At 39.6% G+C, this 27,987-nt stretch overlaps 1 protein-coding gene across 2 annotated transcripts in view; it reads left to right on the top strand.

The window, feature by feature from the left end:
- Nucleotides 1-27,170, top strand: part of slc23a2 (solute carrier family 23 member 2) — a 41,386-nt gene extending 14,216 nt beyond the window's left edge. Inside the window, exons 2-16 of one of the 2 annotated variants that reach the window (XM_074670039.1) lie at nt 5,826-5,874; nt 8,782-9,014; nt 10,541-10,639; nt 11,872-11,988; nt 13,074-13,231; nt 16,006-16,094; nt 16,297-16,364; nt 17,902-18,083; nt 18,880-19,000; nt 19,522-19,678; nt 19,973-20,120; nt 20,231-20,336; nt 20,578-20,845; nt 21,183-21,278; nt 21,560-27,170. In XM_074670039.1, the coding sequence (XP_074526140.1) occupies nt 5,826-5,874; nt 8,782-9,014; nt 10,541-10,639; nt 11,872-11,988; nt 13,074-13,231; nt 16,006-16,094; nt 16,297-16,364; nt 17,902-18,083; nt 18,880-19,000; nt 19,522-19,678; nt 19,973-20,120; nt 20,231-20,336; nt 20,578-20,845; nt 21,183-21,278; nt 21,560-21,837 (2,169 nt within the window). In that variant the 3' untranslated portion in view covers nt 21,838-27,170. The remainder of the gene's footprint in view (nt 1-5,825; nt 5,875-8,781; nt 9,015-10,540; nt 10,640-11,871; nt 11,989-13,073; nt 13,232-16,005; nt 16,095-16,296; nt 16,365-17,901; nt 18,084-18,879; nt 19,001-19,521; nt 19,679-19,972; nt 20,121-20,230; nt 20,337-20,577; nt 20,846-21,182; nt 21,279-21,559) is intronic. The other variant, XM_074670040.1, reaches the window with a different exon arrangement.
- The last annotated feature ends 817 nt before the right edge of the window (nt 27,171-27,987 follow it).

Raw genomic sequence — 27,987 nt, 5'->3', positions numbered from 1 at the left:
TAAATTTGACCATTCATTTCATTTCCATGCTTCTGTAACAGCACTTAGCCAAACGGCTGTGTCTTGTCATTCTAGTTTGAAAACTGAGTGGGAGGGGAACTCAGTAAACAATAGGTTTTATGCAACACTGCTCTCCATCTAAACTGAAGATACTGTTCCCATGTCTGCCTTTGTTTGCCAAAAGGTTGAAACACACCATATTTCCCCAAACAAGTCCAAAGCTCTGAAGAGATACTACAGTTTTTATTATTCTAGTAGAAATTTACTAAACCATTTTAAAGTTTTAAATTGTGCGCTTTAAGACAGCAGATATACCCCATCTGTGCTAATGTAGAGAAAGGAGAAACAAGTTAATCACTGCATGGACGGATACTGTTATAAACTGTTTTAAGAGAAATCAGTTCAAAAAGAATCAGTAATTAACAAGATATGACTAAATTATCCGTGTCCAATAAATGTAATAAGGTGATATATTTAACTTTGGTCAGTGTACAATGATTTAAAAACACATATGTTGAAAGACACAGCTCCTGTCTGCCTGCAGTGCTTGGGCAGTAGAGTTTAATTGACATGTGTGTCCACTCTGCCTGATTTATGATCCTTATCTGACCAATGTTTGTGCAAATTGTGATTGTTGGCTCTTCTCTGCAGGGTATAGTAGCTTTCCTATCTGACCTGTTGGTTGGCAAAGCAATGGAGCTGTTCATGGTGCTGAAGTAGCGAACAGATTTTTTATGACTAAAACTTTTGGCTTGATTAAATTAGACAACTTGCTCTACACTCTAGATACACTTCTAAATTTCTCTATGACATTTCAATTTTTTTGTAGCTTCTCAAGAGAAGCGTCACCTTCAAGGTCAGAGTGACAGGTTGTTGAACAGCTAGAGGATTCCCAGACAGGTAGCATGTTCTGCAGCTGTACTGGCTGATAAATTATATTAAAGTTCAAGCCTGAGCACATTACAGTCCTGTTTTTAGGAGTGCTCTTTTAATCTCTTTAGGTCAACACAAGTCAAGGCGTATACCCTGTTTGTTGGTATTTTCTGATGCTTATTACTGAACACACCTTAGCAGGCGCCTAGTGATCGTCATGAAACAATCATCATGTTATAAAAGCAGAGCACCACTTGCACGTGCAGTTGCTTTGTCGTCTTCTGGTCTCATGACAAATTAATGAGTGTGCATTGTAAACGTGCACGAACACACTTGTGTCTGGAGTTGATATCCACTTGATCTGTTTTGATGTTGAAAAGTAGCATAAATTAAATGTGCAACAACTATATGACTGCATTCAGCTTTAAATGTAGTAAATTTCAGCAGACTGCTAAGAAATGCACGTGTACAGAGTGTAAAATCAAGTCATATGTGGACTCAAAATTTACCCAGAGCCAAAATGTATAAAAACAGCTTGATGATGAAGCTTTAAGATGTCCACAAGCTTATCAAACATCAAAAAGATGTCATTTTAAGCTGTGCTAGAAGGATTTCAGCTCAGCTGATGCTTTGTGCAGCTCGATAAAAACAAGACTACTTGGGTTTTAATGACAATACGCTGAAAGAAACTGAAGTACCAGTGACATATTTTGCAAATGGTTGTTTTTATGTGCAGTAAAACATTTTCAATACTGTGCATCACGTCAGTTTTTCTCTGTACTGAGCAGCCTGCTGTCCCTGTAACTCTCTTATCTCTATTCACCTCTGCTCCACTGACAGGAAGTTGACCAATGTAAACATGACCTTGCAGCCGTTTTTACAATCTCCCCTCATGGTGAAATAGGAGCCCCTCACGTGTAAACTGTCAGAGACTGCCGCACACAAACATCCGCACGTGTATACTCACATCCACATACACATCTTCACATATGTTCATTGGCTTACTTTGGTTTATTTCGCAATATCTTGGCTCTACTGATGTAACGGCGGTTGTGAAACGATTCTTTAGAGGAGTTAATTTACTCTTTAACATGAAAGGATGGTGCCTCGGCCTAACTGACGCACGTAGGTGTTCCTTTGTTGATTCCTCACTTACCTGCCAATAACTGTTCTTCCCATTGTTAAGCATTAAAATCAGTTATACCATGCAACAGCTTCTTAACCTCCTTTAATTCTTGCTCTAGATAAAATCTAGGTTAGCCCCAAACACACATGGACCAGTTCTTACCTGCCTTAATAAATGCTTTGTCTGTTTTTGGAGATGATTCCATAAGCTGTTATTAATGTGGTACGACTGTTTTTGGTGAAGCCACTTTTCTGGTTTAGCGTGTAACACTCGTACTCAGGTGGGGTGAAAACATGGAAGAAACAAAACGATCAGACGCCTGAATAAAAACTATTTGGCAATTATTCTGACAAGCTGTAACTGTTTGCTGTTTTTCAAGCATCTCAGTCATCATTCAGGTCAATGTTTGCCCGCATTCAGAGGGAAAAAGCAAACATTACAGATACCACAGTGTATCTTTATGGTGACCTGTAGCTGCCCAAGAGTTACCATGGTCAGTGGAAGAGAGGCATGACAGAGAAAAAACCAAAGACATTTTAAAAGAATTGCCACCCTTCCTGAAGACTAGGGATGCAAGATATATCTGTATCAATATTGGTATTGGCTGATGTTGGTCATTTTTTTTTTACATATCAGCAGCGGCTGATGTGTAAAAGTGGGCCGATATTTACTCATTGGCTGCCAGCCATTCTCAGAGCATCTTGAACAATTTTTCAAGACCCAAATAATATTGTTTTCTGTGACTATGTAAACACCAAAACTACTTAAAAAGAGTTGACCCCCTTCTTTTATGTCTCTCTTCCTGTTTTTTGTTTCAAAAAGCACACAAAACATACTTTTTTGATCGTGATTATCTCAGGCACTCCATCCTTTGATCCTCTTCATGGTCGTCTTTTCTTACAGTTGCACCACTTTTTTCTCTCAACTACTTTGACATATCATCTCAGATTGTTTTCTGTCTTTTTACTGGTATTGATATCAGTAAAAATTGGTTATCGGCCATAACAGCAATATTATTATTGGATATCGGTATCAGCCAAAATTTTCATATCAGTGCTCCCCTACTGAAGACCAAGGGTAGGAACATTTAGCCTTCTGACTCAGCTGTTCCTTTTATGTAAACAAATATCATGTAAACATTATGAATTATTTTTCTGTAAAGTAAAATGTTAGCAGAGACTCACTTTCATAAGCTGAATTATGCTTCTACGATGATTTCTGTAGAGTGAGCCAGAGTCGATCTTCTGTTTGTAAGATTCAAGAAGTCTGAAAACCCCAGACCATGGTTAAAATAGTTTTGGATTTGTCATTATAGTTTAGTTTTGGTTAGTTTTGAATTTTTTTTTCCATTACAGTTTAGTTTTAATTAGTTTTAGAGCAGGCATTCTAGTTATTTTTTAGTTTTGATTTTTGCAACAAGGCTTAGTTTTAGTTTAGTTTCAGTTTAGTTTTAGTTTTTCATATCTAATTAACCAGGTGCATGAATCAAAAAGGTCAGAGTAAATATGTTTTAATACTATTTATTTTCAAGTCCAACATAGTGCTCACTGCTCAGTCAATGCTGCTACTGAACTGTTGGCTGCTGCCTTCAACACAAAAAAATAATATAAGCTTAATATAAAAAATATATACATAAGTTAAATAAAAATAATGTTTACCTAAATTACATAAAATTGATATAAACTAAAACTATATAAAACAATATGATATGAGCTTAAATAATTAGAAACTTGGACTGTAACAAGAAAGACAGACTTTTTATTAGTTAAATGCAATGTATTTTAAATTTTAGTTTTCGTTTTTAGTTTTGTCTTAGTTAACTATTATAACCTTGCCCCAGACAAATGTCCTTTGAGGGATTTGAAACTAAACTAGAGGTAAAAACTTGTGACTGATCTGCAGACCAACACCTGGACAGGATGGAGCTGAAACACATGTGTGTACACACTTGGACTCAAATTTGGCAACTGAGATAAACCACAGACAAACATCTGGTGTAAAGTCCTCTGGTGGAATATCCCACACGAAACGGGCACACAGATCAGGTTACCATGGTTATAGATCTTTGCAATAACTCTCTACTGACCTTTTTATTCCAGGATGAGCTTTAGTTTTCCTGTTTCTTTTCCCAAACGCTCTCTAACAACAAAACACACATTTCCTACTTTTGTATGATCTGGTATTTTACTTCATGTTTATGGAAAGGGACAGATTTATCCACTGTTGTATAATCACTCAACTCTGTCTCAGTTCTCTCTTCTCGCTCCAGTTCTCTGTCTGTCTCTTCGTGTTATGTTTGTGTGTGTGTGTGTGTGTGCGTGCCTGTGTGTGTTTTCGTTTTTGGTTTCAACTGACAGAAAACACAGGGATGAGTAGAGTGTGTCTGTCTCTCAGGCATCAGTGGAGAAAACGCGTTTGAGGATGAAATGCTACCGTAGCATGGCTCCTCTGGTGTTGGCTCATGCCTCATCAGACTTATACTCACCCAGGGGCTGCTGGGATACTTTCTGTCACACGCCACATCTCACAACTGACTCAAAGAGCTTCAGGCTGGGAAGCTCTGAGGTCAGTGAGGCTCTGTTTTCATGTACTGTATGACATACTCACTGGCTTTCTGGTGGTTCTGATCAATAAATGTTAGATGATGTGGTGCAGCTTTTAATACAGTGTGCATTGCTATATCCTTTTTTTGTGGGATATAAACAAAAGAGTATTCTGAGTTAGAAAGTAGTGAGTCAGTCTCTTTATTTGACTCTACTTTACCTTCCAAATGAAGTCAGGGTAAGTACACAGTCCATATAGACTAGCTAATGTCACGTACAAGGTTCTGGCAATTTTTTAGTTTTGTCTGGAGTATCATTTTCTATCTGAAGTCACAGGACAGGAAGGGAAAATATGAGTTCATTTGTTTGTGTTTTGGCAGAAAATCATTGTTTTTAAGGGGTGTGTATGTGTCTGACCTTTTAGATAATTGGAGTTTAAAGTGTGTTTAGGACTTGTATAATCTTTTGGCAGGTTACTTTGCTGCTTATAAGATTTCCTGTTGATTAAACCACATGAGTATAATGTTGTTACAAATTTACAAAAATTAGCGCTGTTATTTCCGTCTCAAGCAAACTGTTCTCGCTCTGCCAGAACCACATGAAGTCACACATGCATTTTTGTTTTTGGCAAATACTGGAGTGTCCACTTTAAATGATCCAGCATTGAACAGAATGCAGTAGCTCATCATTATCTGTGTCTTATTAGTCATATACATTGCTAATTTGTACTTAATGTATTTATGAATGAACTATGGGACATTTTCAAGCTCCTCTTCTCATTCTCAGCCAAAGCAGGTGTCCCCTCTCATCTCTGAAGCTTCTCTTAAACATAATCATGTGAAGCATGACTGGGAGAGTGAGTGACTGTGGCATTACTAACAATAATGCAATGTTCCTTTAAATATCAGCTTGTTCTGTTCTGAGTTTCACTGTGGCTGGTTACATTTGTATGTTGCTTCTTTTTGTCTTTCTTATCATTATTCCTGAAACAACATGCGCCCTCTATAGGTTGGAAACTCAACTGCAACATAACTCATTCTCAAGCTACATGAGCTAAAACCAGCACATGAGCAAGGCTACGCACTAACTTTTGCTTGTGATTAAATGCTGTTTGTCGAATTAACTTATGTCTCACCTCCCTCCTATCCTTGACCCTCCTACCTCCTTCTTCCTCTCTGCCTCCTCCCCGCTCTCTTCTCCTCCTCTTACTTTCTTATTACTCCTTCTTACTCCTCTTTCGTCTCTCTCCTCCTTTCCCTCTTTCTCTTGCCCCTTCCACACAGATGCTCCCAGCCGCCCAGCTTGACAGGAGTGATGGGATGTGTCAACTAGGTATTACACCTATCCCAACATTTTACACTGCAGGCAGTGGGTGGGGAAGGAGAGTCTGGAATTAAAAAATAGAAATAAAGAAAATTTAAAAAGAGATGTGGCATAAAGACACAGTGCAGGTGATGCTAGGTTGGCTTCTGTTAATAATGCAGTCACGCAGTTAGTGGAAAAAGCTGGCATTATACGGTCAAGATGTTTCATCCTGATGTGATGATATTGTCGTCAGTGTTTCAAGATCACAGGTCTGAGTTCAGTGTGTTTATTAAGTTCAAGGTACCCATAAGACATCTCTCCAGGTTTTTATCCTTTTACAGTTCATAAGCAGTAAATAAACACACATACTGTTAGAGATGGGTATTGAATGAGGTATTTTTAAAGGTACCGACCAAATTCTGTCAAAAGTACAGGGTACCTTTTCATGTAAAATCAGAAGGTACCATGTATAGGTACCTAAATGCATCCTTGTGACTGTGAGGGAGTAGAAGAGTAGGTGATTTTCCATGCTGGCCATGAACACAGCATTGCAAGGTTATATACTAACAAATAACTTTGATAAATTGAAAAAAATATATATTTATTTTATTATTTTTTACCACATACATACAAAAAAGTACCAAAAATTGGTACCGTTGAGTACCACTACCGATTGCCAAGTACCGGGCATTGGTACCGTATCATTTCACATGTGACAGGTACTCATCCCTGCATACTGTACATAAATATAAATTTTCAGTGCAGTTTCTAGAAGCAGACACACACCATAAATCTTTTTTTTTAATAATATGAATGATGACAGCAGTTACCATTAAGACACCTTTGTTGAAATAAAGGATCTGATGAGGAAGAAGGAAAACAAACCTGTTTCAGGAAGTGGTTATAAAACTGCCGAGCATAAACGATGTTTACACAGTTTGTTTGGTAAGTGGGTTTTTAAGTAATAACTGAAATTAATGTTTTAATAATGAAGCACAGCATCCAAATCCAGTATGATGCAAAACAGGATCCTCAAGTGGCTTTTCCACAAATTCACTGGTAACAACCCATGAGCCCCTCTGTTTATCGACAGGCTTGGGATGACATTTCTAAGTTAAATTAAAAGTGTTGTTTGTGTTGCCTCCTGAATGAAGCAGTCAGCTGGAGTACAGCAGTAGTGTTGTATTGATAGTTTGGCACTGTTATGTCCTGGCTAATGAACTGAGCCCTGACTGTCTAAACTTAGTGTACCGTGGTGTCAGAGATAACACCAGGGACATCATGTTTGTCTGACGTCGAAAGCTGAATTCACGTCCTGTGTGGCTTCCCTCTGTTGAAGATAAATGAATGATCTAGTTTTATAAACCAACACAGTTCCCACTTTTGGCGAGAGATTGCAAAATAAGTGTTTTTATCTGATTCTTTTCAGGAAGCCGTCTTAAGCAGGATTTTATTGCATTTTCAAACATGTAAACAGAACTTTGATTATAGAAAAAAGAAAGTGAGTCAGAAACTCCATGCATGAATAAAATCCATGGCCTTTTTCCAATTTTTTTCTCAAAGAGTGTAAATTGATGCTTTGTGGTGCATTTAAGAGAACTTCTGGGTTGAAATGTGGGTCTAAATGACTCAGTATAAATCAGCTGATCAGTAATGATAAGTATTATGTAAGAACTTGGTCTTATCTATTGAAAGCTTGATGAACACAGTCATACTCATACATCAGTCATCCTACATGTACAACTAGTAAAATGCTCTTGAACATTTATTTAATTCTTCACCGTCCAGAAGACGGTTTGGCTCTCGCTTCAGAAAGTCTTATTTTAGCCTGCAGCTTCTTTGAATTCATTTGATTCCACTTTTGCATATATGGAGGCAAACATTCCTGAGCTGTCTTGGTTCAAGAGCGACACGCTACAGTAAGGCTTGATGCAAACACAGCTGACGTGTATATTCGCTGATGGCTGGGTTTGCCAGATTTCTGAGTGACAGCTCTCATCACTGCAATCTTGGCAAAGATTCAGTGTCTCATACTTGTGATTTCAGTACCTTCAGTGGGTGACTGATAATGATGAAATCAGAAAAATACACAGACTCTTCCAAAATGTCTGGCAGTGTCAGCCAAAGGGCAAGGATGCTTCAAACTGTGTAGCTCAAAGTGTTGTTTTTACAGGAACAAAAAAGCTACACATCAAACCAGAAGAGAGACAATATCAAACCAGCCCTGCCAGAATAGTCTGTCGTCTCTTTCCACCTGTTGCACCCTTTTCACCATCTCCCTCCATCTGTCAGCTCTTGTTATTCTGTTTCTTTTCTCTACCAAACTGCTTTTATTTTTCACTCTTTTCTCCCTCCACATTACCTCTCCTCTTTATGCTTTTCTCATTTTTTAAAGACTCCTTAACTCCTCTCCTTCTTTTTCTGTGAGACATGTCTGCTATGATTGGTGTAGGACAAGAAGTAAGGAATATTTCTCTAACTGTTATTTGTCTGGTGCTAGCAAAACACATTCGCTGAATTTTCTGAAAGATCAAGAAACTTTCTTTCCTAGTTTTTTTCTGGGTTGTATTTTGAACTCCAACTGATTTATTGAAATGTTAACTAAGATTAGTTTATCAAACAAAGTTGAAACATATTGTTTAAATGATCCTCCATAGTCTGTTTAGTATTCATGTAATAACTGGCTGCTCATAATTCCTCTGAAATGTTTTGATATGAACTCGCTCGCAGATCTTTCCCAGAGAAAAACAAAACTGAGAACATTTTAGACTTGATAAATGTTTTAGTTCAGTTTCTTTGGTCTTCAAGTATGAAGGAGTAAAAACAAACTACCTGACTTAAGATAAGTCAATAAGCAGGTTAGGTCAGGATTTCTAAAGACTCTTAGTTTTTAACAGAGACATAAATCGTTCTCTGTTTGTCTGCTTTCTCCAGCAGGTGAGCCAGTCCTGGACGATGTAATCGGACTGAAGGATTCGTCTGCAGTTTTCACACCAGAGCGAAACAGAGGAAGGACAGAGAGAGAGGAAGAGGAGGAGGGCGAGGACAGCAAAGACACAAGGATGGGTGTGGGGAAGAATACCACCTCCAAGTCGATGGACAGCGGCAGTGAGGGAGGCAAATATGAGGAGGAGAGCAAGCATGGTGCAGACTTCTACCCAATCCCGGTACATGAGTGCTTTTTATCTCACAGATTACTTTTTGGGTTTTCTGCCTTCTTGTGATAAGGCAGCCTCAGACAGACAGGAAATGTTGGGAGAGAGAGAAGGGGAATGACATGCACAAATCCGTGTTGAGACTGAGAGTAGGTGCTGTACGCAGTGCAGCGCAGACGGTTGCCTTCACATGTGAGCTAAACTGGAGCACCACATGACTGTTTCAACAGGCATTTTGCCGTTGCATGAGACGTGTTCTGTACATGCCCAAAGACAAAAAAACAAATACAGGGCTTGGTCTTAATGTTTCTAACTCACAATTACTGTTTTAACCCTTCCCCCTCCTTTTACTTTAGATTTACGTCTGTAAGCAGAAGATCAAAGAACACACACAATCTGCAAACTTCATCACCCTTTGTTGTGTGCCACTGTGCCCCTCCATTCATCAGTTTCCTCTGTTTGTACTCTTCTTACAGAGCAGCAGTGGTATTTCAACTGAATTAATAGAAGGAACTAATTTCCCTAAAATATATGTGACAAAAAATAAGATATTAAAGATAAATAGGGTTGAATGTCATCAACATGAAGATTTTGGGTACTGTATCCACCTGTTTGATTTAAGATGAAAATGAATGAATCTGTTGAGCTGTTTTAGCTCTGACCTGCTGTGGAGGTCCTGCAGGTTTGTTGGTTAAAAAATCCACAGTTGCTTTAATAGCCTAAGCAGGTAGTTCTCAGCCAAACAATCCAATGAATCCAATCCCTGCAGACAAACTGCGCAAACAATTTGGCAAAGTAAGCAACACTCTGCTACACACGTGGCTGCTAAGGAGCCAGATATTTGTATCAAGGGTTTGTGCAGATTAAAGTGGCACTAACAGCCAGAGTTCAGAGGGCATCCAGAAGCAAGTATTGCAAATGAAAACCTACATAGTCCTGCATCCCTGCATGACCCTGAGGTTTCAGACGCTTATGCTCAACATTTAAAAAAAAAGATTCAAGGTGAACTCAGGGCAACTCGAGAAAGACACATTTAAAGGTTTTCTCCCTTTTTCTCAGAACAGATTGCAAAGCTGTATTGTCTTTCAGCCTGTTTGTACTGTGTGGCTACAGATGATTGATGAGCATATTTGCATCATTTTGCATCTTATTCCCTAAGCATGAAAATCTTTCAAAGTACAGCACTTTGAATACCAATATTGTTTTTTTTATGCTGTGAATACACCGAGGACATCCACAAGACAGACCTAATGCATTTCACTTGTTCTTTACCTATAAGCTCAATCTTGCAAAGTTGGGTCTATTGAAAAATTTTAGCTACTAATTTTGCTCTTTTAATCACTGACTCTCTTTCCACTGCCTGTTTGTCTCATGTCTCTGTCGACCGACTAATGTGTCAAATCCATGTACGTCATTGTCAAGCTGCCGTCTGGTACAGGATGATCTGGCACGCTGTAATAAATATTGCCTTATTTGCTGCTTTATTGACCTAAAGAATTCATATTAAAAATCTGTTCTGCGTGTGTTTCCATGATAAGGTGGTGGTCAACGGAGTGGGCGGGGCCAGTGGAGACCAAGACACTGAAAACACAGAGCTGATGGCCATCTACACTAAAGAGAGTCAAGGGGCAGAAAAGGTGAATCATACGGAAAATGAACAAATAAAGTAAAGAAAACTTTTTCTTCACCGATTCCTCAAAGCACTCTCATTTTACATCAGATTAAGCCTCTGTCTAAGGAGACTGACACACAGTCACATGATTTGAAAAAGCTTACTCATAACCACACGTCAGAGTCCCTCACCTTTCCCCCACATAAGTGAAGATGTAATCCCTGTTTTCAGCTCGAGTACATTCAGCAACCTTCTCAGTTACCGTAGTAACAACATGTGTGGTTTAATTCTATAGCAAACACTCCTTGGACAGAGCAACTGCTGTATCAGTTAACAGTGCAACCAAACAAACTCACGTTGTTTCATAAAAGCAGTCACATGGGGTGAGTAGTTTTCCACAGCAGCAGGTTACCATGCTGACTAATTAGAGGTTTACAGCTTATCTCCTCTGACTGCTCACTGAGGCTGCCCCGTCATGTTTCATAACATAAAAAATAATGACATAATGGTAGATCATAATATTAATACTTTTAAGTTGTATTTTCTCAGAATGAATCAGCGCTACGCCCTCTAAACACTATGTTGTTGCTGCCTCACAGTTGAAGTCACATTGTGTGAATAGACTGAATGTTTATTTAAATGGAGCTGTTGAGACAGAAGCTCTGAAACTGAAATGAGTAGAGTAAGCAGAAAGTAAGGTTGGTATTAAAACGACTTTTGATTTTAGGTTACAGCCTTAAAGCAGTGCAGAGATGCAGGATTCATTAGAAACAGTAACAATATTTGAGAGCTGAGCAATCTGTCTTGTGAAAATCCTCCATTTATGTTTTTCTCAAAAAATATTAGGCTCTTATTGTTTTATCATTTTATCATTTTCATTTCCAACATTATGTTGTGTTTCTGTTATTTGTTTTGTGAGGCTCACAGATTTGACCTCAGTGTAAAGTTACGAATACAGGCTGATGAAATGTAAAATCAAAGAGTCAGACTCATCAGTCTGTCTCCATGTTATCTTGTCTCTGTAACCTCCTGTGCTTTTTTTGTTTCCGTCACAATGACGCTGCATTTTCCTTTGCCATTTGAATCAAGTCGTGATCTGTTTCCTCCTTTTCACTTTCCTTATTACTCTTTCACTTTCCTCTTACATTAATGCCCCTAATCCTCAGCACAAAAAGAAATGTATGGGGCAAAGTAAACATGTTGATTAAATATGATTTGTGATTAAATGTCTTTCTTTCTTTGTCATTGTTTGCTCAGAGCTCAATGTCTGAGACATTAGACAGCACAGACAGCATGGACGCCAGGAGGATGGATATGATCTATACCATTGAAGACACCCCACCCTGGTACCTGTGTGTGTTTTTAGGCCTACAGGTAAATCTTTAGATTTAACATCTGCCTTTATTTCTCCTCATGAAGCTTGACTGTCTGAAGAGAGGAATTATCAATTATTAAAAGGTTGTCTGTACATGAATAATAGATATACACTGAAAACATACACCAATGCATGTCCTGTAGAATCAGGGTGTGTCATACAGTATATTTTCCTGTGCCGGTTTATCATCTCAGTGCAGTATTTAACATCCAGACGACCACAATATTCATGACCGAACTCAACATGGGACAGAAATAGGATTTAGCTCAGAGTAGTCATTGTGTTGCTGTGTTAGGAGGTTAATGTCATGATTTGTTTGTGTGTGGTGACAGGTATTTATCCGTTGTTACTGCTCTCTGTCTCTTTGTCATCACTTATGACTCTTTTCTATCTTTAAAACACAGAAAAGAAAACACTGATTAGTGGGTTTGATGAGCACAAAGGCTTTGTCAAAGAAGCCCAAAACACAAAATGTTCCCAATATACATGCGAATAACATGAAGTTGTCTTCGATCCAAAATAAAGATCATCACTCAGGAACATGGTTAAAAGTATCAACAACTTTCAAATTATAAATTACTCTCAAAAGTTTACTTTGTGTTTTTTAGGTTGTTCAGAGTGCACAGCAATCCTAGTTGTTGAACATGTTAGCTAATTTCAGTTAATTTCTGTCAATGAAGGGGATTCCTAATTCACCTCCTTTATTATAGTTTCCCAGGCTAATGTAAAGACAGGACACAGACAGCTGCTGCTTTATTTTAAAATCCAACATTGAGTAATGTTTTTATCACAAGGTATAAAACAATTTTTAGAACTAACGTTGTCCACTTGGACACAAAGTAGTATTGAACTACACTCACAATGGAACACTGTGTCAAAGTACTGAGTTTCTCAGACAGCTTTGCAAATTAAGATTTTTCCTTTGCCTTCAGGTGATCATAACAACAATTTTTCCTGGTAGTAAAAATGTTTCCAGAACATTTTTAAAGATCATATCCATGGTGTTTAACACTTTGCCCCCTGTCAGGTCAGATAATACAGACGCTCACGTAATAACACGCCAACACTTGTGCTGTTTTTGCAGCACTACTTGACGTGCTTCAGTGGGACCATTGCGGTGCCATTTCTCCTCGCTGAGGCGATGTGCGTCGGCTTCGATCAGTGGGCCACCAGTCAGCTCATAGGGACCATCTTCTTCTGCGTGGGGATCACCACCCTGCTACAGACCACACTGGGCTGCAGGTACACACAAGCCTAAACATGACTGTAATTAGAGATGCTTGAGTACACTTCACTCACACGGTACATTCTTGCCCACACACACCTCCTCCCTTCTTTCATTCACTCTCTTGTTGTTAAGAACCACTTGAAGCAAAGAGCCATTGTCTGCATGAAGTTCCTCTTTCTTAATCCCCCCTTGGCATGCTATTGTGGGATGTTTTTTAAAGTGTGTGCATTTTCATAAAGTAGACGCTTGCACAGCTTTTTTTTCTACAAAATGGGCACCCACAACTTTAAAACCACCAGTTTGGATGTGGATTTGCTTCAGGATTCTCTTGAACATATTTAAAAGTTTGAATAGCTTTATATTCTTCCCGTCCTCCCTATTGGTTTCTCACTTGGCTCCTCTTACATCTTGTTTTATTTGCTAATAATTAATCGTGATATAAGTTTCTGCTCTTATGTCTTGTGTTTTTTCTAAGCACTGTCCTATCAGCCTATTTAGGTGGCTTACTGTGTCAGAATAATGAATTATATTATTTTCATCTGTAGCATTTGTCTTTTTTAAGTATGTAGAGTACAAAACAGAGAGGCAAGAGACATTTTTAACACGTCATAGTTTAGCATTTGTCTTGTGTGAATATTTTCTACCAGGATATGATGAGTTAGGACTCTGACTTCCGTGTTTCATTCATGTGATTGCGGTCCTCTAGTTCCTTTTTTAAGTATTGAAAGTCAAGTTTTCAGAAGCTCAGCAGGTGTTTTTCTTGAATTTAGCACACAGAGCAGAAAGATAGTCCTGTTTGCCTGCAGGCTGAAAGACTTAGCAACACATTATTACTATTGCATCAGTCCTTGACAAGCTACATAGGTTACCCTGCAGCCCTATTTGACTTAACTTGTAGCTGTGTTTTTGGCAATCAAGAGAAAAACTGTTCCTGTCCGCCAGACGGTTATGCTTGAAGTAGAAATGACGCAGATCACCTGGTTCTTCAAAGATATATAAGTCCCTCTTAAGCTTCTTTTTCCCTCCTTTGACACATTTTTCTCAAACTGTTTACCTCGTGTCACCCTGCTGAGTCCTCACACACATCCTGTGCCCTTGTTTCCTCACCCTGCCCTTCAGGTGTTCATTCCTTTTCACACAGTCTGCCCTACCTGGCATCCAAGCAATGACATGACACCTTATTCTTAACGGTTCTTTCATCTGACGTGATTGCTCACACATAATGTGTTCTGGTCTGCACATGGTTTTTGTAGTCACATAACTGCTGGGGTTGAATACCTCTCATAATTTTCTCTTATAAAACAAAAGGCAAGCTGAGCACACTTTCACAACACTTTCCAGGTCTGTGACTCAAGGAAATTATCACTTTCCCACACTCATTCATGGCAGGTTACCAATTTTTTTATTCTCACAGTTTGCACCAGAGGCTCACTGCAGTATAGCTGTCATACATCATCCTGTGGTTTGGATCTGAGTGTCACTGAAAGCTAAGTCATGCTGGCTTGAGTGTTATATTTCTTTAAAGAGGCAGTTCAGGGAGGTCTTGTGGCTCCTGTTAAAGTTAGTAAATCTGATCTTTCCGTTTTGTCTGGAGAGACAATCTGTGTGTCATCACTGCTCTTAGACTGAAACAGGATTGTGGTTTGTCAAGGTGATTGAGGATTGTCTTTTTGATATCTCTTTTCATATTCAGATATTTGATATTTTCCGGTCATAGTATCAAAACAGAACTGATCTGTCCACTTTGGTCTACAGAAAACTGTTAAAAGCTGATGACTCAGAAAATGGAGTTTCCTTCTCCCCCTCAGTTCTTCCTCATTCTCCCACACAAACAAAAACACAGCAGAGGCTTTGGAGGGTTTAAAGCGACTGGCACGGTTCTTAGACAAACCAAACTCTCTCAGAGGCAATGCTGAGCTGAGCTGAGCTGAGCTGGGAAACGGTGCTTATCTATCCATCTCTGTGAGGATTACTGGCTCCTGAGAAAATGAACAAGGGAACAGGAGAGAGAGGGGGAAAGCAGAGGAAAGGAAACCACAAGAGACTGATCAGTTAACTTTCTTTCTTTCATTTTTGAACAGGTTGAATAGTAAAAACTGCTTGTGATGTCTGAACTTTAAACTTCTGTCAGCCAAACAAGTCCACAGCTGCTTTGTGGCCAAGTGTCAGTGCACTGGCAAAGTTGTTACAAAATCCAGTGGGTGTGCTACATGAGGTTATTTTATAAACGTTCTTTTTGGTTTCACGTTCCTAAGAAAACAAATGTTCTCTGTTTCTTTTCTGGATCATTCACCCCACTGCTATTTTTATCTGTGGCATTTACACTGATGTAACGTCATTACATGAGTTCATTCTGTTTCTATCACTGGTCACATCTGATTATATCCCTCTGCTGTCCAGACTGCACATGACAGATGCTATTTTCAAAGGTCAGCCATCGTTTAAAACGAGGCTGGCAAAATGTTCAGTGCTCATAAAATGGCTTTTGCAGGAAATTTGACTCGGCTACAAGTTTTTAAAAGTGCGTGAGTGGTTTAGGTTGACTTTAGTGAAAGAGGAAGAACATAGAGGGAAGAGGGAAATATGTGTCAGAAATAAATCGACATACTGCCCTTTTTGTTTTCCTCTCACCACGTCTTACACAACTTGACGTGAGACGGATTCTGGACTAATAAGCATAAAGTCTAGATCCCATATTGATGTCTTGAATTGCTAAAAGCTCCCTCTGTTGTACAGTTTTGAGATAATTCAAACATGCCTTTTTTGTTTTGCTCTTTCCTGTCCTCAGGTTGCCTTTATTCCAGGCCAGTGCTTTTGCCTTCCTCGCACCAGCCCGAGCCATCCTCTCACTGGACAAATGGAAGTGTAATACCACAGGTATTTCCTCTTTCTGAGATTATAAACAGAGGATTAAAACATCTTGAGCCCAACTCTGAATGCTATCAGCTTCAAAACCAGAAAAGATCCCCCAAATGGGATTGGCTGGTTTGTTTGGCTGCTCATATTAATAACCAGATTTGTGGTGCTCACAGTAATCAAATTAACCTCTCATGTCCTTTCTCTCTTTCTCTATTAACAGAGGTTCCAGTGTTTAACAGCACAGAGCTCTTCCACACAGAGCACATCTGGCACCCAAGGATACGAGAGGTGAGTGAAAAATAGAGTCGTAATCTTGGTTACAGGACTTTAAAGCTAATTAAGCAGAACAAGGCGTAAAATCTGTAAAACAGGCGGAAGCAAAATTAATCAACATGTCAGCTGCAATGTTAAATTATCGAGTTAAATCAGAAAATAACTGTTCCATTTAACATGTTATCCAACTGAACTTGAATAACTCCTTGTGCAATTTTTTATACAACTTTCATGAATAAAGGACGTTTTATAGCTCAACAAGCCAAATACGTTAAAGCTGAATAAGAGCATCACTGTCTGTGGCTGCAGGGATCTGTTTTATGTGACAGGAGCTGTTCATTTGAATTAACCTTTTCCCTTTGCGCAAGCCAGTTGAGTAATTGTTGTTACGTGAGGCTTCAATGAAACCAAACTCAATCATGCCAGATTAAATTGTAGAGAGGAACATGAATGGGCTGAGGGCAGGAGAGACGCATAGGTGATAAAAGGTGACAGAGGAGAAAGAACACAAAGGTGGACAAAGACTGGACAAACAGGATTATGACTCAGGAAGGATCAAATTAAACATGCACCCTAGAGATAAATCCGCAAGCCCTTCTCCTTTTAATTTAGCATGATGCAAATAAATGATTCCCGGGTTGGATGTGGTTCCTTGAATTATTTGTCACATGAGAAGTGTTTGTCTGGCAGTGCAACTTCACACAGTGACCAAACACAGGTCAGAACTAAAGGTTGTGTTTCTAAATATGTGGACTGAACTGCGCTACTTTCGAACAAGGCTGCATGACACTAAAGCTGCGTTTCCACCAAGCAGTCCGGGTCGGTTCAGTACGGTTTGGGACGGTTTGGGACAGTTAAGTCTGTTCCCGTTTGCGTTTCCACAGCAAACTGTGCCCTCTCGTGGTGGGCGGCGTGTAAGCCGGATGCCGGAAGCCCCAGCTGGTAAACAATAGCGCGACGCCATAGCAGCTTACCCGCTATTAAATCCAACAAAGAAGAAAAACGCGACACAGTAAACAAAGAGCACGGATGGAAGACATGCAGCATTTCGTCCTCTCTGTGGTTTTCATGTAACTCTCTGTTACAAAGTGCAATCAAGCTTCGTTTCAGAGAAGTCTGTGAGCCGCCGGGAGAAATGCAGCCGCTGTCGGGGTAAGTGACGATTCTTTTGACCAATCAACCGTCTGCAGTGTGTTGCTCCACCTCCCGAGAGCGGATTGGTTCAGTCTGGCACCCATACGAAAGGGTCCCAAAAAAGTAGGTTGGGTCTTCTCGGTTTTTAGCGATCAGTCCCGGGATGAGTCAGTGGAAACGCCGCTAAAAGCGCACCGTACCGAGACGAACTGACCCGGACTGCTTGGTGGAAACGCGGCTCAAGAGAGTAACTTTTCAAAATGACACCAAGAGAGTGCTAATGATTTAATGATCATGTATACGTGTTTTGAGCCAGATTGTCATCTGTTTGAGGTGTTGGCTTCAAAGCCAAAGTAGGAAGCTTCAAGTTCCTTTTTTTTTCATGCTTTGTACATCTCTTTGTTTCATTCACTGTCAGATCCAAGGGGCTATCATCGTGTCCTCTCTGATTGAGGTGTGCATCGGAGCACTGGGTCTGCCCGGGCTTCTCCTAAAGTACATTGGACCTTTGACCATCACCCCCACGGTGGCCCTCATCGGCCTGTCCGGTTTCCAGGCTGCAGGAGAGAGGGCTGGAAAACACTGGGGCATTGCTATGCTGTGAGTCCATCAAAATGCACATTAAATTAAAGCATTAACAAGACATATATCTTCTTTAGCTTATCCATCTGAAGAAAAGTTAGATAAGAAGTATTTTGGGGGAATGGAAACTTACAGATCAAATAGACGGGACTGCAGAAGTCGTGCAACTAGTTTCTATAGATATAAAATTTAGTACTGCTAGAAAACCACACCCCCTGACTGGTGTTTAACTTTTACAACCATTGTTCTTTGTTAATATGGAAGCAGATACCTCATACACAGTCACATGATTTATACATAACAGTTTCTGGGTGCGGTGTTTGGTTTAAAGATGAGCATAAAAGCCTAAGCTTACAAGCCTGATACAGAGATATCACATGAGTAATACTGTTTTTGTTGTAAAGGGGAAAGTAAAGGGCATTCAGACATGTAATAACAGGTTATTAGGAGTATAATTTAGGCTGTAAAGCTAGAGCAATGACTCACAGGGGACCATCTACCTCAGAGCTCTGATGTTTGGTGCCGTGACATCAGTTCCTGCTGTGTCACTGCTGTTTACCCTGTAGCCAGAAGGCCCCTCTCGCTCCACAGGGACGGGAGAAATGTGCTGGTAATTGCCGCTGATTTGCACTTTTTGAGACAGTTAGGATGATTGATTGGTGGTGGAGCCTCTTGAGTCCCAGTCAGAAGGAGACAGGAGGAAATGGGACCTGTCCATTCAGACTGGTCCCCTTAAAGAAAATTATAAATCTCAAAATAACAAAAGCAAGAGTTTTATCAAATGGATCAAACAAACTTCTGTTTCTGTCCACAGAACTATCTTTTTGGTGCTGCTCTTCTCTCAGTATGCCAGAAACGTTCACTTCCCCCTGCCAGTCTACAAAGCCAAGAAAGGCTGGACTTCCTATAGGCTGCAGGTCTTCAAAATGTTTCCTGTAAGTACACTGTTTCCTCATAAAAAGCACATACACACTTCAGTCCCGAGTCTTTCGCACAAACTGCTTCTCTCTCGGTAAATATTTGGCGTGCTCTCACTGAAATTCACTCGTTTTCCCTCCAGCTGCCACCTGCATCCATTACAACCTGTGTTTCCTCTTTAAGTGACAAATAATTCAACAAAACTAATCTCGCTCTTAAAGGGGGATTTGGAGGTTTATCCTTTGAAAGCCAGAAAGAGTGGTGTGTAAATCTGTGTAATCCTGCCCCCTACTGGTGACATGTAAATAACAAGAACTCTGAGAAATGAATGTTGAAGACAACCCTGTCGACATACAGGGTGAAGAAAAAATGAAATAAACAGCAAACCCACACTCTTTGAAAACAAAAGGTAGTAATTGTCCATCTGGGTCAGCTAGTCACCTCATATACCCTGATGTTTTTTTTAACAGAAATCAAAAGTGAAACACTTTAAGCACAATGTCTACATTTATTCATGTGTATTTTCTTCCTCATGCAGATCATCATGGCCATCCTGGTGTCATGGCTGCTGTGCTTCATTTTTACTGTAACGGACGTTTTCCCACCAGAGACGGACAAATATGGCTTCTACGCTCGCACAGACGCACGTCAAGGAATCCTTGCAGCTGCACCATGGTTTAAGATCCCATATCCCTGTGAGTGATGAAAGGAGGATGAGGAAGTTGAAAGTGAAGGATGTGTAAAAGAAATCTGATTTGATGGACTGCCGTAAGCTGCAGCTCTAGTGCTGGGGAAAGATTTTGTCTTCTGTATTTATTTATTAGTTGAAGCTAATCTAAACTTGTTTTTTTTAGCTGCAGTTTGGAAGTAACCTTTTCAAAAGCATGCATTAAGATGTCAGAGTAGATGTTTATTTGCAGTAATTCTGGAAAAGAACAGCAGCTTTCTGTCTCTCACTTCTAACCAGCTTTGTGTTTTTACCTCTGCAGTCCAGTGGGGTCTTCCTACAGTCACAGCTGCAGGTGTGATCGGCATGATGAGTGCAGTGGTGGCCAGCATCATTGAATCTATTGGAGATTACTATGCCTGCGCACGTCTCTCCTGTGCTCCTCCACCTCCAATCCACGCCATCAATAGGTGACTTATTTCATTTCTGTTTCACTTGAAGCTCTCAAATGTTTCACTTTCAGGATAATTCACAGTCTGAAAGTTTATTTAATGAGTTTGTTTTTCTGCTGTCTGTGTAGGGGGATATTTGTTGAAGGCATTTCCTGTGTTCTGGACGGTCTGTTTGGGACAGGAAATGGCTCCACCTCCTCCAGTCCAAATATAGGAGTCCTGGGAATAACCAAGGTAACACAAACACCTGCCCTCAGTATTAGTTTATTTTTATCTGTTCTGTCTTAGCTTGTATGTTTTATTCTGTATTACCTTTATTGGATAAGGTTAAAGAAGGGGAAAAAACTTGCGTAAACATGCTTCAGATAAAGAGCCAGAGAATCTTGATGTTGCTGTACTTTTTTATATTTTTTTTATCTAAAATGAACTTGACCTCACCTGCTCCTTGTCGTCTCCTCTCTGATTGGTCCTCCAGGTGGGCAGCAGGCGTGTGATTCAGTATGGGGCTGCTATGATGCTACTGCTAGGGCTGATTGGTAAATTTAGCGCCCTGTTTGCGTCTCTGCCGGACCCCGTACTGGGAGCTCTGTTCTGCACCCTGTTTGGGATGATTACGGCGGTGGGACTATCCAACCTTCAGTTTGTCGACCTCAACTCTTCCAGGAATCTCTTTGTTCTGGGTTTCTCCATCTTCTTCGGTCTGATGCTGCCGAGCTACCTCAAACAGAACCCACTGGTCACAGGTGAGTAGAGTGAGATCGGTACATGTATATCCTTTGGAGGTGTTAGGAGCTGCAATTTAAAAGTCACTGTAGATTTACACACAACTGGAGTATCACACTACAAATGAAGCTTGGCTCATACCTTGTCCCTTGATGAAGTAGATCATCACTTTGCACCTCTGAGTTCCTATGAAGCTTTATCTCAGTTATCATCACAACAGTGGTTTAAATCTAGCTCAGTAAGTGATATTTGGTCATTTACTGGTAAAACTGTCCCTTTGCTGCTAACCTTTTTTCATACAGAGACAAAGATATGTTTGAGTAAGATTTAAAGTTCCCTCTTTTTTTTCCTCCTCAGGCATAGTTGAGATCGACCAAGTGTTGAATGTGCTCCTCACCACTGCCATGTTTGTTGGAGGCTCTGTCGCCTTCATTTTGGACAACACTATTCCTGGTAGGGTGTTAAAATCCGCTTCTGTTATGAAGATGATGTTGGTAATTATAAAGCTATAATTACAGAGCAGGTATATGTGAAAGTATAAGAATGATGGGCATTCAAAGCAATGATTATACTTCAGGCTTATCTTCGTAGCATCTACCTTTATCTGTCACATCATGGTTGTGGTTAAAGAAAAGTTCATCAGTCCATGTTTTGTCATGTTCCTAATTGTTAGTGCAGGTTTTAACTCTGGACTTTAGGAACTACTCATTAATCTACTCCTCTCTCCTCCTCAGGTACCGCTGAAGAACGAGGCATCAGGAAGCTGAAACGTGGCGCTGGTCTCAGTGCTGCAGAACTTGAAGGAATGAGGTCTTACGATCTACCTTTTGGAATGGACTTCATCCGCAGACATCGCATTTTTAAGTACATCCCCATCAGCCCCGCCTTCACAGGCTACCAATGGGGGAGGCTACGGGAAGCCTGCAGGAGCAGAACAGGACACAGGGATTCGGTGAAGGGCGGTGGAATCGGAGGGGAGGGGGGCACAGCAGCAGGGGAGAGCCGGGTATAGCCAGCGGGCTGCTGCTGAAAATATCCTAAAAGTGGCTGGATTTGGGGAGCAAGGGATGGTACACAAAGAGAAAAGGATGGGAGAGCGGAGGACAGGAGCGATGCAGGAGTCAAGATTGTGTGGAAGAAAATGCGATGCACCTAAACCCCAAACCCCCACCCCCACTCACCCTACAGTTTGTGTTTTCTTTAGCTTGTGTCAGTCTTTTCCCACTTCCCACTATGCTATTTTAAGCATGCTAGAGCAAGTCACAGCATGCGATAAAAGATGTCACCACAGGGAGGTTAGTTGGTGTGTGTTCATGCGTATGCACAAAGAAAAACAAGTTTTTGCATTAATTTATTTGCACTTAAATCCACATAGATGTAAAAACCATCAAAGTAGATGTTTGATGATCACTGCTAACCCATACTGCCTAAAACCTATTCTACTAAAAGCACAGTAGATTTTATTATGTCAATTGGGGATTATGCAGACTTTCTTCTCTAGATTCTTATGCAACAGAGTTCGACACACACATGCTCACACACCAAAAGCCTCGCCAAAACTAGCTTGAGCGCTCCGATGCACGTCAGGGTGATGCAGATTGATGGAAATGGTTTGTCAGGTGCCCTTACTCATGCAAAGTGATTGTGAAATTTACGTTTGCACTATCTGCCTCTTGAGTTCTAAATCAGAATGTCACTCCGCAGCTCATGTGCCCCCGATTCTTCAGTGAATCTCCTCAGAGACCCGTTAACCAGCACATCATACACTCGCATCTCATGCTCAGCGTTACATTTCCTGTTTCTGTCGTGTAGTTACGCGCTGAAAAACACAGGACCTCCAACATCACAGCACAGTTTACATGATGTTCAAACAGTTATGCATCAGTTACAACAAGACTTTCACTTGACTTTTATTGAATACATCCCTTCTTTGGGATGGGACTAGATATGTTTACTTCCTCATGAATCTAAATTCAAATTGATTTTTGCTTAATATAATTTAATCACTGCAAGTGATTCATTTTTATTTTATAGATTTTGTTGCCATCTCCTCCTTCACACACAGGAACTGACAAAACATAACAGGCTTTTATGAATGCCTCCTTTTCCGGGTGACAGCAGTGCATTTAATACATTTATGGCGCACAGTAACACATACGTGGCCTTTTCAGAGAGAATTTGTGCATTAATACTAAAAATTAGCTGAATTTTGATGACTACAGTAACACTATACAAGACATTTTCCAGTTACCCTGGTTCAGGTTCTCCTTCAGTCGCTTCCTGTTTTCTTTTCTCCATCAGCATCTTCTTCTGACTCTTCTACTCTGCAACTTGTCCTTACAGTGAGTAAGGAGTCTAATTCAGCTGGAGGAGTTTGTCTTTAGGGCTTTCTTTCCAAAAGTAATACATAAAGCATCTGGGCTGGGATCTGAATTACATAATCTGAGAACAGGTGTTTGAGGCGCAGAGTCCAAACAGGAGATGCATCACCATCCCTTTGAAGTCAGTTTACCATAAAACAACCATGAAGTTACTTTGAAGGTGAAATGTTGCTGTAAATATTCTTCATCCGGTGATGGCAGAGACCCCTGATCCTCTGTGTGGATCTTCTCTGAGTTTTAAGCCGTGAGCGGTGCTCTGCTTTTAGCAGAAATGTGTGTTAATGTCGGATTTACCAAGGCTGCAACAGAAATAATACACCACGGCCACTGTTAAGAATCACTTGATTCTACCATGTGTGCATCCAGTCAGACACAGCAGTAAATACCAATAGATAAAAGTGGTTTAAATATAGAAAGAAGAGTTCGGAGGGTTTAGATTTCACTCTATTGGATGAAGAAGCTGTAGTGTGTGTTTTTGCTGCAGCCTTTTATTGTTTTCAGCGATTTGACCATTTTGTTGATTTTACATTCCTCCTCTTCCTCTTCCTCCTCCCATCCTCCGTCACCTGCACTCCTCCTGCTGTCCTCCACCTCTCACTGAGTTTCATGCTAATGTTTGATGCTGTTCATGTCTGGTTGTAGTTGAGCACAATTGGCTGAGAAACCAAAAGTCTTGGAGCATCAGCAGCCTGGACCTTTTTGATCACAGGTGTGACCCTGAAGAGCAGATCTCTGATTTGACCTCACTCTGTGCCTCCAGCGTTTACATAAAAAATAATATATGTATATCTATTTAAAAAATTTGATATCAAAATTTTGCAATGTAATGATCTTTATAAATGCGGAAATTCAGAGACTACATGAGAGAAAACCACTTCTAAATATTTAGCCCAGCAGAGATTTTACTGTTATGTCATTTTACCAAAATGATTACAGCTCTTTATTTTACTTTCTCTTATGTTCTGTTACCAAGCACCAGAACTTTGCTTTAAGTTTTGGCAATTCAAGAAGATCATCCCAAATTCTATTTAGATTTTTGTTTTGGCTATTTATTTATTTATAAGAAGAGAGTTTATATAGAAAGGTGCTTGAGGCAGATTTATGTTAGTCTCACAGTATTGAAAGTATATTTATTCATAAATTTACTCGAGATGATTGACGGCTGCTCCTCCGCCCCCAGCCTCAGCTACAGTCGATGTTCAGTAGCTTTTTCTGAAGAGAGTTTTTAAAATAAGCTGCCTCTGTTTCATTCCATTTATATCATGATGTCTGTACAAACAAGAGAAAACAATTTTAAACGATTTACCGGAAGAGTAATGGGCCTTTCAATACGATTACTGTTTGCATTTTCAAAGGTGCCAAGAAAATCAGGTTCAGAGTGAGTTGGACTCACAAACCTGGGACTCTAAATGTCGCTAGAGTGCTAATCCAGATATTGAGTCAAGAAAGAACATTTTTCTGTTTGATGACCTTAAACAGGTGGCAAAATGTCTTTGTAGTTAATATTTTGGGCCTTAGTGTGTGATATCATGGCTAGCTCGGCCTCATTTGTGACCTCATTATCCCTGTATTTTACACTAATGATTTAATGGCATTTTGTTCCCCAAGCAAACAAGTTGTACCCTCTACAAAGCTGTAGGATTCATAGTAAAACATTGGTGATTTGGCAGGTGTCTGTGTGTATGGAACAGTGATAAGTTTATGAAGAACATAATCCAGGTTAAAACTGTAAAAGCTCCACACACGATGGTTTTCCACTCTGCTCTTCAAGCTTATGGGCTTCCCCGTTCCCTCTCAGCAGATAAAATCTGATCAGTCATAGAGTTCTGTGCACTGCAGTCACGGTGTCAAAGTGGTGTGATCCTGTCTCTGCTGCTCATGTGCGGTTTTCAGTTACTGAAAAAGAAGGTGTTGTGTGTGTGTGGAGTGGTTTAGTGGCTAAAATCCTAAATCAGGTCACAGATCTCACAGGTTTCAGAAATTGTTTGGCACATGCAGGGTCTGTGGGAATGGTTGGTAGAGATCAATTTTCACTCAGAACAGATTCAGATTCAGATGTTGGCAGATTAAAATCAGTCAGCCTCTCAGAGGCACATACACCTGCAAAAGGAAATTAAACTTAAAGTTATGATTTCATCTTGTTCCCCAGTTAGCCGTTCTGTGGAGGCAGTATACCTCTACGATATCACTGACTCACAGAAGCATAGGGGGTGCTGAAGTCACAAAAGGGGCCTGGCTAGCTTGTGACCCCTGATATTTGCAGAAACTGTAAATCTGAATCATGTCTCTTGAAATTTTAGCATTGCGAAGAACTTGATAAAAATGGTGATAAGAGGTGTTTGGTAAAATGAGCAGTGTGTTAATGACACACCAGCTTTCCAGTTTACCACCTTCTCCAGAGAGGAACAAATTGGAGGCTGGTTTGACTGTTTTGGCACCTGTTGTAGTGAATTGTTTTAGTATATGGCATGCACACATTACAATCACACACTTCCTGTGAACTTGTTGTCGTATCATGATCACACAACCAGCACTTCATTCTCCCATTACATCCTCTCTTGTCGCTCTGCACTCTGTGTGTTTAACCCCCAGCCCAAAAGACATGCAATGATAATATATATTGGTGTCCTCTCATGTGTAGTGTACCTGGTTTTCTCCCTGGGAGCTCTCACTGTTAATATTTCTGAAAGCAGGAGAAGACACCGAGTGGCCACCTTATTAAGAGCCTGACAAAAGTCCTTGGCAGCTGAGTGAACCTGCCTTACAATGAACATTGGATGTGTTTGTGTCTAAAGGCAGCTTCCTCTCGTTTCTAACTTTTCCCGTACTCTGTGTCTTACTTAGGATCCTTTACATACATATTTGTATTTTTCACATGGTTAACAGTTACAGTAAAACACTTTGGATCTCACAGCCAGACTCTCTTTCTGGTGGTTCTCTGGCTTGGTTTACATAAAGTCAGCATAACCAGCAGGTGGCTCTTAAGAAGGTGGCCATCAGGTGTGTAACAAAGACATAAATCCCTTTATTTTGAAGGGGGTCCTACCTGAAGAATATACTTTTATGTATTAAATGTTTTATCTTTTTCAATGTTTCTGTTTTTTATACATCGTTTTCATGTTTTTGCAAGCAAATATTTGTAAGAAACAAATCATAACTTTTAATCTTAAATCACGCTGGAATCGCACCATTTTGTTGTACTTTTTATTTGAAAGTCAGTACATTTTAATCCTATATTGAATCAGTGGTTTGGTGGAATCTTTGTTTGTTAGGACCTTTTCATATTGTATTTTTTTACTCTAACATTGCTTTCTGTCCATGTTAACACATTACCAGTATAAATGAAAGAACAAGCTGAGAAACTTTAAATAGATGTAAAATCCAAGAAAAAAAAGTATATTTAATGGAGTAAAGTTTGCTAAACATGGAAGAGAAATTGTGTAAACATATTGTAGCAACAAAATGTTTTATGCTCTGTTCCTAAAACAGTTTAATAAGATGTTACTGAATGAACACAGTCTGCTGTCTTTATTGGTCATCAACATTTGTGTTGTAATAACACTGAAACATATATCATGTTATAAGAAGACAAGAATGATTTTTATTTCTGATTTACAGACAGTAAAAAGATTCAATGTGGTGCATGTACCTGCATAAGTTCAGTTACCAGAGATCAGACTTTAACTCAGACATATGATTGATTCCACAAGCTACAGTCCAACATGGATTCTGCTTAACTTAAAATTCAAATATCATTCACCGGTTACCTCCACCTGTACTTCTTTCCCTTTGGGATCCCTGGTTTAAAATTTCTGTTGTAGTTACAAATTTGCCTTCATTTTCACAAGGTGTTAAGACAACTGTGCATAGTCTTTGAGAAGGCACCTAAAACATTTGATCATCCAAATAATGGCGTGTATATGACTTTTTTTTAACATAGCATTGCTTGGAAGACAGGAGGCGCCAACATAGTGAATTCTCATTCCTGAGTAGATCGTACCCTATCTATGCATAGAGTTCTGATTAAAACATGTCATCCTGCTTTATTTAAACACTTGGACATATTACTTTGTGAACCTTTTGTAAATAAAGTTAAAAAGGGCTTTTGTGTTGTTGGTTATAGAGCCTGAAACATATCTCTGCAGCAGTTAAAAGGCCTTCAAAATGTCAAAAAAGAGATTTTCAAATTTTTTGCTGACAGCCCTGTGCATTTGTCGGCCATAGATAGGCATTACTGTCAATTCTTACTGGTTGTTTTTATAACCAGCTGAAAACTCCTGGGTACTTTTAATTGGAATAATTAATGTTTAAATATATTTTCAGCTCTGTTGAAAATATTGTTTGCCTTACTTCTAGTTAAGTTGAAACAGAATATTTAAAGATGGTATTGTTTTTTTTTTAAATGAGTTTGTCTTAGTAAATCCAGTTGAATATTAAGAATAGATAAATTTTAAAAAGTAGCCAAACATTATAAGTTCCTGTATCAAGGTAAAACTATGCCATGAAACAGTTAAGACAGTTAAACTTTAAGAAGTTTCTTTTTTTCTACTTTGAAGTTCTTTTAAATATCTAGTGCTTAACTGGAATTCAAATTTTAAAAAAAAGCATATTCAAAATAAGCTTTATTGGATGAAAGTTTAAATGGTATTTACAACTGGTGAGTTTATAGCATAGACTGTGAGTTTGTAGGTTCCAGTGGTTCTAAATCTAATTCACCTTGCTGAAGTTGTGCGCATGCTCAGTCCCCCTATTGTTTTCATGTTTTCATTCATCTCGGCACG

The sequence above is a fragment of the Halichoeres trimaculatus genome, unplaced genomic scaffold (genome assembly GCF_033239565.1).
Source record: "Halichoeres trimaculatus isolate MK-OKI-2021-1 unplaced genomic scaffold, fHalTri1.1 fHalTri1_scaffold_5, whole genome shotgun sequence".
In the NCBI taxonomy this organism is placed as follows: Eukaryota; Metazoa; Chordata; class Actinopteri; order Labriformes; family Labridae; genus Halichoeres; species Halichoeres trimaculatus.
Note: the sequence above shows the minus strand (reverse complement) of the source record. Positions and strands in the feature narration are given on the sequence as shown.